A 9,878-nucleotide genomic window follows, 5' to 3' on the forward strand; every position below is an offset into this window, starting at 1 on the left:
CCATGAACCAATTGGACAAGGTTCAGCTTCAACAAGTTCAAGGGTCAAAACAAGTGAATGCTATGGAAAGGGTGAACATGATGGTAAACAAGAGACGACACTGAGGTCAACAAGTACAAAACCATCCGGAATAATTTGAGCAAAGTAATAGTGGGTATAATCAAGATGATTCATATGATGAGCAAGATGAAGAGGTTCAATATGTCAACAATTATCAAGGTCAAAGAAGCAATGCTCCAAATAAACAACAATGGAGATCACAAGGAAACCTAGGAAACTAGAACAACCAAGGCCACCAAGGAAATTGGAGTGGTGGTAACAACAATAATCAAAGCAATTGGGGAGGAAATAATCAAGGTAATTGGGGTGGCAACAATCAAAGAAATTGGGGGAACAACAATAATCAAGGGGGTTGGAACAATAGCAATCAAGGAAATTGGGGGTCGGGCTTTCAGAGGTCCCTGATGTATCAACAACCAAACAACCCGCCTCCATATCCATCGCAAGGTCTTAGTTCTTCCAATAGTGAAATGGGATGGATTGAAAACATGTTTAAGCAAATAATGGAGAAAAACGCCGACTCCGATGCCTATTTAGCCTTCTACAACACTTCTATCCGCAACTTGGAGGTTCAACTTGGCCAAATTTCTCAAGCTTTAAATACTCGCCCAAATGGGGCACTACCTAGTGATATGGTGGTGAACCCAAAAGGTGGGAATACGGGGCATGCAATGGCCGTGATAACAAGAAGTGGGAGAGGTGGAGTTGCTAGTACCTCAAACCAAAGAAGACATGTGGGTGATGATGTATTGGTGCAAGATGATAATGAGCCAAGCAATGATGTTCAAGCTAATGAAGAAGCGAGGATTGATATTGATGAAAATGTGGAGGGGACGCAAGAAGTAGTGAACCCGTCTAGGGAGCATGTGACTGACATGCCGGAACCGGTAGTGACAAAGGATAAGGTACCAATGTCAAGGCCTCCTCCTCCATACCCTCAAAGACTTACAAAGCAAAACAATGAGAATCGATTCAAAAAATTCATTGATATGATGAAAAGTTTGTCCATAAATGTGTCATTGGTTGAAGCCTTTGAACATATACCGAGATATGCCAAGTTCATGAAGGATTTGGTAATAAAGAAGAGATCAATGAACTGTGAAATGATCAAAATGACACATCAAGTGAGTGCTATGGTTCACTTCATGACTCCAAAGTTGGAAGACCCCGGTGCTTTCACAATCCCGTGCACTATTAGGAGTGCCGATTTCGCCAAAGCTTTATGTGATTTGGGGGCAAACATTAACTTGATGCCCTATTCTGTGTTCAAAACATTGGGGATTGGGCAACCAAGACCCACATCCATGAGGTTGCAAATGGCGGATTAGACAATGAAAAGGCCATTGAGGATAATTGATGATGTGTTAGTTAGGGTCGACAAGTTCATCCTTCCCGCAAATTTTGTGATACTTGAATGTGAGGTTGACTACGAGGTGCCAGTCATTATGGGGAGACCTTTCCTTGCTACAGGGATGGCCTTAGTTGATGTGGAAGCTGGAGAGCTCACCTTCCGGGTGGGCGATGAAAAAATGGTGTTCCATGTTTGTAAATCAATGAGGCAACCAAATAGCAACGAAGTGTATTAGTTCGTGGATCTTGTGACCGAAGTAATTGTTGATGACACAAGTGGTGTGATAAATGTGGAAGATACCTTGAAAATTGTATTGTTGAATCATGATGAGGATGAGAAGGAAGGCTTTGTAGAATGTGTCAATACTTTGAAAGGAATGAGATCATATACTTATAAGCCCCGGAAACTTTCCTTGGATCTCGAAAACCGGAAGACTCCACCAACAAAACCCTCAATAGAGTATCCTCCCACCTTGGAGTTAAAGCCTTTGCCTTCACACCTCATGTATAAGTTTCTAGGCCCTTGTTACACTTTACCTGTTATTCTTTCCTTGTGCTTAACTAATGTGCAGTTAGATTCCACCCCTGCGGTGCTTCAAAGGAGGAAGAAAGCAATAGGTTGGACATTGGCGGATATTCGGTGTATAAGCCCCGCCTTTTGCATGCAAAAAATCATTTTGGAGGAGGATTCCAAACTCTCTGTGGAACATCAAAGACGATTGAATGAGGCCATGCAAGAGATAGTAAAGAAAGAGATTATCAAGTGGTTGGATGCCGGGGTGGTTTACCCCATTTCCAATAGTCCGCGGACCTCGCCGGTGCAATGTGTCCCAAAGAAAGGGGGCATGACTATGATAACAAATGAAAAAAATGAATTGATCCCCACAAGAACTGTCACCGGGTGGAGAGTGTTCATGGATTATAGAAATCTCAACAAAGTTACACGGAAATACCATTTTCCGCTTCCATTTCTTGATCAAATGTTGGATAGGTTAGCCGGACGTGCTTTTTATTGCTTCTTGGATGGATATTTCGGATATAACCAGATTCCTATTGCACATGAAGACCAGGAGAAGAACACCTTCACTTGTCCATATGGCACTTTCGCATTCTCGCGGATGCCATTCGGGTTATGCAATGCACCGATAACTTTTCAGCGGTGTATGATGTCCATCTTCACTGATATAGTGGAGGACTTTCTCGAGATTTTCATGGTTGATTTCTCTATCGTGAGGGATTCTTTTGAAGATTGCTTGGATAACTTGGATAAGGTATTGGCACGTTGTGAAGAAACTAACTTGGTGCTGAATTGGGAGAAGTGTCACTTTATGGTCACGGAGGGCATTGTCCTCGGTCACATGATTTCCAAGAATGATATTGAGGTTGATAAAGCAAAAATTTAAGTGATATCCAAACTCCCTTTCGTTGTTTTCCCTTAGTAGCATAGCTTCTTATTTACTTTAGTAGCTTCATTTTAAGTTGTTAGCTTCTTTTTACGTTTTGTGTGAACAATAAGCCTTTCATTTTCTTAATGCCACGGTTCGTTCCAAAGGTTGATGTTGTGTGAACCGGGTAGTTCTTCCCAACGATGGATGGTGTGACAACCTTCTTAAGGGATTATGCCCGTTTTCTTTATGTTTTTGTATATATAGTAGTAATGAATAAAAGTGTCTCAATCGGGCTTCACTTGGTACTAACATATTTACCTTCGACCTTATGGTTAGATACAAGTTGATTGGCAAAGAATAACTCTAGTTGTGACCTTTAGACTCTTGTGTTGACTAAAACAATCATCGAGTGGTTTCTTTGAGCCATTTGTGATTTTTAATCTTAGCTAGGATTGTTGTGGGCCCTCGACTCTGTTCTCTTTAACAATCCAGCAACTTGAGAGGTGAGATATTGAATTGCAAGTCCAAGTTCCGTGCCAATAAGTCTAGAACTTGCCCTGAATATTTGTCTAGGCAAAATTCTAAGTATAGCTCAACTTGAGAAATGATTGTAGGCTCTCATTGATCCAATTTAAAATTTGAAAGCTTCCGTAACCTACAAATGTGATGTCCCTAGTCAACCCCATTGAGCTGAAGCCCTTTTTCATTCAATAGCCATGTTACAAGCCTTTGTCCATTTTATAATGATCCTCTCTTGGCACCCGATCTTTCCTTAGCGTTCTTGATACAATTAACAAAAACATAAGTTTGGGAGAGAGACGAGGAATGTGAGAGTGATAAAAGGTACAAAGAACAAAAAAAAATGAAGAAAAGGGAAGGCAAAGAAACAGAAGAAAGGCCAAAAATGAAATATGTCAAAAAGAGAGTGAATAAAGTAGAAAGTTGAAGGGATTCAAAGAAATCAATAATGAAAGGCATAGAGTGATTAAAAAAAGGAGAAAAATGATTGTCATCAACAAGAAAGAGTAACATTACGTCTCTCTAGTTCCCCTAAGGAAGAAGAAAATGACTCAAAGAGTTAGGAAAGTATGAGCCAAAAAGAGGAAATAAAGTGCTTAAGGAAAGATGAAACCATCATATGCCGATAAGTCCTACCTTGATCCAAAAACCTTCATTACATTCCTGTTGACCTGGCAAAATGGTTAAAAATAATAGTTATCTACCCAACCCAACCCACTAAAAATGGGTTGGATAATTGACTTTTTAAAACCGGGTCGAATATGGATAATTACCCATATTATCCATTAGAACAATTAGTAACCAAATGGGTAACAAATGGGTAAAATATGGATAATACAATTTTAAAGCTTTTCAGACCCATTAGAATTCACTCGCTTGCTACTGTCGGCTATTTTCACCACTTCAATAGAAAAGCCCTAAATTTCCAATTCCTCAAATCTCTCCCCTTCTTCCTAAAGCATCGCTAGCGACTTCTTCGATGAGTTCCAACTTCCGATAATTCTCCCCTCTCTCTCACTTATTTGTTCTCTAGGCTTCAATTTACTTTCACAAGATTTTGGTTAGTCGAAACTTGGAAGCGTTTTGAAATCCCAGTGGGCAAACCAAGAGATTGAAGGAAGCATTTTCAAACCAAGCGTTTTGAAATCCCAGCGTTTTGAACTCGGAATCTTAATACAATTATGCTGCACTTGAAGGAAGCCAACCTTCAACAGATTCACAGGTTCGTTCTTCTTCCTCGAGCCTTATAATTGCTCAAATTAAAGTTTGTTGAAAATTTAGGAAATAGTTCAGTTTTTTCCTGAATATAGTGTAAAAGTTAATGTTGGCGACTAACTTTGAGCAAATTGATTTGCTTGCTATGGTTTTGTAAAAACAGAACACCTACCAGGAGTATTTGAAGCTTAAAACAAGAGTGGAAGTGTTACAACAATCTCAAAGGTGAGAAAAACGCTGAGTAAATCAAGATTAGATGTAATTTTTAACTCCAGAGTATTGCATTCTCTGTTACTTATTAATAAATTGATTTATATCGAGCCTAATTTCTACTGTTTACTTCATCTTTTGATAGAGATGTCGATGGAAGGTATTGCTGATTCTTGTGAACAGAGCTCTTCAACTACGCTAAAACGAGCAAAAAGATAAATTTCCACTGTTTGGGATTCTTTTGTTAAGGTAACAGAGCCTAGTATTTCTAGTGATGAAAAGTTTAAAGTCCAATGCACGCTTTGTAAAAAAGACTAAATATACAATCCTAAATTTGGAACATCAAATTTGAAGCGACATTTGTTGATAAAACATCCGTTGAATAATGCAAAAGAGGGTCAAAGTGAACCGATAGATCAAAAAGTTTATCAAGAGAAAATATCGTTAGCCATAGTCAGGCATAACTATGCTTTCAGTTTTGTAGAACATAAAGGCATCAGGGACCTTCATTCATATTAAAATCCAGTAGCGAAGCACATATCAAGAAACACGATCAAGTGAGATATCTTGAATATATATGCAAGCGAAAAAGAACTTCTAAAAAATGAGCTTGCCATTATTCCTAGTAGAGTGTGTTTAACATCAGATATGTGGACTTCATTAGCATCTAATGGATATATGTGTGTAACTGCTCATTATGTGGATTTGAATTGGGTGCTTCAGAAGAGGGTATTGAATTTTTGTCATGCTCCTCCTCCATATTCGGGTGCGATTTTAGGTCCCTTATTGATTAACTTTCTTAAAGAATGGGGAATCGAAAAGAAATTATTTACCCTTACTTTAGATAATGCTACTTGCAACAACGGTGTAGTGAATAGTTTAAAGAATCATTTGTCTTTGATGCGTTCACTAATTTGTGACGGAAAATTTCTTCATGTTCGTTGTGGGAATCACATTTTGAACTTAATTGTTAAGACGGGCTTAGAGAAGGCTGATGTAGCTATTGCGAAAATTAGAGAAGGTGTTAAGCATATCAAAACAAGAATAATGAAATTTGTGGAGTGTCTTAGTAATCTTGGTCTACCATGTTTTAAGAAGCTATGTCAAAATATGCCTATTCGGTGGAACTCCACTTACCAAATGCTTGAAAGTGCTCTTCTTTATCGGCAAGCTTATATTCACTATGACTTGCTTGACATTGATTTTAGACATGACTTTTCTGAAGATGAATGAAAAAGGGTCGAGATTATAGCTAAGTTTTTGAAGCCATTTTATGACATTACGACCTTGTTTTCTGGATGTAAATACCCCACGACTAATTTGTATCTTCCTAACGTATGGAGAATTGAAATGTTGTTGGAAGAACAAAAAAACAGTGGAGATTCAGTAATGAGTGAGATGGGCACTTTGATGTTGGAAAAGTTTAAGAAATATTGGGAGTCATATAGTGTCATTTTATCTATAGCTATTGTCCTTGACTCTCGATATAAATTGAAGTTTGTTAAGTTTTGCTTTTCAAAGCTTCATCGTGAGAATATTGCTAATGAAAAAGTGAAGGCTATTGAAGAGAACTTACAATTATTGTTCAAAGAGTACTTGATACCTTCGACTACAACCTCGTTATCGGGGGATCATGCTTGTAGTAGTGGTAGCAACGAAATGATGGATGCATTTGATGAGTTTGAAAGTCAGTTGGAGTCAAGTACCGGTAAAACACAACTAGACTTGTATTTGGAGGAAGCTAATCTTGACCGTAAAATAAATCCGAATCTGGATGTACTTGGATATTGGAAGAAATAACAGGCAAAGGTATCCAGAACTCTCATTAACGGCACGAGATATATTGAGTGTTCCAATCACCACAGTAGCCTTTGAATCTGCATTTAGCATAGGTGGTCGTGTCATTGGATAGTTTCGAAGTTCTATTTTTCCCGCAAATGCCGAGGCAAAGCTATGTACTAGAGATTGGATTTGTGGAAGAGAAGGTAAATTAATCTTCTCTAGATTGATTATTTTTATTTTTTGAAAAACTAATAAACTGTAATATTTTTTCTTTTTAAATTGTATAAGATCTTGATGATGGATCTGACTCTGATGAAGAAGATGAGATTGCTATTGATCTTCAACCTTATCTTGCGAAACTTAGAGGTAAGAGTGCCCTCTGTTGTTCTCTTTCTATTTTCTTGTACTTTTGGGATTCTATTGAACCAACTATTCTAATATTTATGATGTTCTACATATCTTAGCAGTATATACTGATGCTTTTGGTGATTAATTTGATTATGATGCTATGATTGGTGAACGGAGGGGTCTATGCATCTCACACAAATGACTTGCTTGTACTTGTCTAATTGCACAACCATTCGGCCGACAACATATGATGCAGATTTCTATAGTTTGAGTGCAATTTCTGCACTGTTTCGGGCATCAGTTCAGCAGGATTTGAGCAGCATTCTTAACAGTAAATTGAAGGGTCTACAGGCCTGTTTTAGAAGCTCCTGCACTGCTATTTTTCCCCAGAAAATCCAGGTACCAGCTGTGAGTGTTGCAGGATTTTTCTGCAGCCTAAACTTCCGCACTGCTGCTGCCTAAAGCCTGTCCTGTTTCTGCACAGTTTGAGCTGTTTTTTTCAACACTGTTTCTGCATTGTTTGGGCTGATTTTCTCCCCCACGTTATTTGCTCATATTCGCAAAATTGGACAGAATTGTCTTAGTACAGCTGATTTTCTGCATTTCGATGTATTTTGCTGGTGCATTTCATTGTATTTTGCTGGTGCATTTTAATGTATGTTGCCGGTGCATTCAATATATTTTTTTATCTGGTTTAAAGCGCACTATTCTTGATTCCTGCTGGTTGCAGTGATGTAAAAATATGATATTTTTCCTCTTGGTTGCAGTGGTGTAAAAAAAAGGAATTGCAGATGACAAAACAGATGAGGGAACGAGAAGATGAAGAGAATGGATAGAGAATTTGTTGATGAAGAACTAGTCAACCCCCTACTACTTAAATTGAAGATGAAGAGTTTTAGTGAACTTTGTATATATTTTTATATTTAATCATAGTACTCAGTTGGAAAAATTAAAGTCACATGTTTTGATACTGTTAAACTTGCTATAAATATTACCTTATCAAAAATAAATTTCTATAAAAATATGTGAACCATGTAGCTAGGAACTCATTACAGTATATTTTCGAAATGAAAAAAAGATATCAGACAGTGTCAGCATTACTAGTTAGGCACTATATTTGAAACTTCATATGAAGGAGGTAAATTTGCTTTGGTACAAACTTTTTTGTGTGATGAAAAAATTGACAGTAATACGAGATTATTTTTGTTTTTTAATAAGAATATGTTAATGCCTGAGTCAGCTCAAACGGTTCTCTTAGTTTAGATTTTGCAGTTCGGTTAAATTTCCTTCACCGAAAAAATACATTTTAATATGACAAAAACATATTTTCTTATGTGTGCGTGCGCGTATATAAATTATTGAATTATATTGATATAAAATAATATTTAGCTTAGAGACATAGATGATCGCGAAATTGCTCTAAGTCGCTGATTTGATATCAAAAAAATGTTCTTATGTTGCTTGCAAGGGGCAACAAATTCATATTAGAGCTTGAGGCTAATGTGAAGCCATGGATGGATAATATGGTTACTCATTTTATCTGCCGGTTAACTCGTTTATTATCCGTGTTAAATATGGATCGGGTCGGATAATTTATCCATTTTTTCATTACCCGTTTCGACCCGAACCATATCCAACCCGCCCCGCCCGTTTGCCACTCCTACATTCCCGTAAAAGCCCTATATGATTTCAAGTTGAGTGAGCTTATATTAGTGGTGATTTACATAAGGAGCAAGCTTATGGTACTTAGAGTCGGACTTGTGACATTCTTTTGAGAGATATGAGTGCAATTCTTCACAATCCTTATTTTGAGTGTTACATTCTAAAGTGAGATTTGCTCATGGAGAGTAGAGGAGGAGGAGTTTGGGTTCCACAATGACCTACGTGATAAAGCGAGCTTCCTTGGTGAATTAATGCAACTCTTGATGCTCTAATGTCACATTAGAACTATGGTACTCAAAAGGTCAAGATATGGTGTTGTTGATAATTCATTTGTGTTGAGGGTAATTGTTAGTCCCAATTGATGTATGATTGATTCACCTTAAGCCAACTGAAATATCATTTTCTTCTAGTGGAGGTGAGAATTACCTTATTTGCTTGAGGACAAATAAAAGCTTAAGTTTGGGGGAGTTGATAAGTAGGGATTTTAACCTATTATTTGCTCTCTTTTACTTGTGTTTTAGGCCAAAATTGCTTGAAGGTATTCCCGAAAACTAATAAAATATGATTGTTTGCAGGAATTATTCAAAATGAGCCAAAGGAATCAAAATAAACTCACAAAGGAGTCAAAAGTTGAATAAAAATCAAGGCTGGGCAAAGAGGTCTGAAGTGCGGACCGCACAAATATTGTGCGACCGCGAAAGCCATGATGCGGCCGCGATCATAATTATGCTGTCTCCAAGAGGGAGATTCAGAAAGTGTAATTTTGGGCTAAATGGTGAGCGCGGACCGCACCAGAAATGTGTGGCCGCAAAAGTCCCTGTGCGGCCGCAATTGAAATTACGCGAATCGCGATGACTGAGATTCAAAGAGCTGACAACTTGAACAAAGGAGAGAAGTGCGGACCACACCAGAATTGTGCGGCCGCGGAAGTCCCTTGTGCGGCCGCTATCGAAATTATGCGGTCCGCAAGATGAAGAGTCAAAGAGTTGATTTGAAGCCAAACTTAAGCAAGTGTGGACCGTATCACTTTTATGCAGCCACATAATCTAGAGCGTGGCCGCACTTAGAATTATGCGGTCCGCGAAAGTTCAGCTCAACCCAGATCCAAATGAGAAGAACGCAGACCACATCAGAATTATGCGACCGCGAAAGCAAAAGTGTAGCCGCACTAAGAATTACGCAGCCGCACAACCTCCGCAGGGACATTTTTGTTAGATATTTTTAGCTTAGTATAAATAGATCTTTTTATCATTTTTAGGGGATGTTATGTTTTCGTATGAGCACCTGAGACGATTGACTTTTCTGTTTTCGAAACTTTTGTACTAGATTCACTTCTTAACATTA

The 9,878-nt window shown here is 38.1% G+C and overlaps 1 protein-coding gene and 1 long non-coding RNA gene across 2 annotated transcripts; both read left to right on the forward strand.

The window, feature by feature from the left end:
• The first annotated feature begins 731 nt into the window (after nt 1-731).
• On the forward strand, nt 732-3,298 carry LOC138908393 (uncharacterized). Its single transcript, XM_070199057.1, has 3 exons — nt 732-1,184; nt 1,647-2,681; nt 3,245-3,298. The coding sequence occupies exons 1-3, from the start codon at nt 732-734 to the stop codon at nt 3,296-3,298; spliced, it is 1,542 nt and encodes a 513-aa protein (XP_070055158.1).
• A 926-nt stretch (nt 3,299-4,224) lies between these two features.
• LOC138908809 (uncharacterized) lies at nt 4,225-7,265 on the forward strand. The gene is made up of 4 exons (XR_011415226.1): nt 4,225-4,539; nt 4,696-6,727; nt 6,813-6,890; nt 6,992-7,265. It is a non-coding gene; the product is annotated as an uncharacterized lncRNA (long non-coding RNA).
• The last annotated feature ends 2,613 nt before the right edge of the window (nt 7,266-9,878 follow it).

The sequence above is a fragment of the Nicotiana tomentosiformis genome, chromosome 3 (assembly GCF_000390325.3).
Source record: "Nicotiana tomentosiformis chromosome 3, ASM39032v3, whole genome shotgun sequence".
Lineage (NCBI taxonomy): Eukaryota > Viridiplantae > Streptophyta > Magnoliopsida > Solanales > Solanaceae > Nicotiana > Nicotiana tomentosiformis.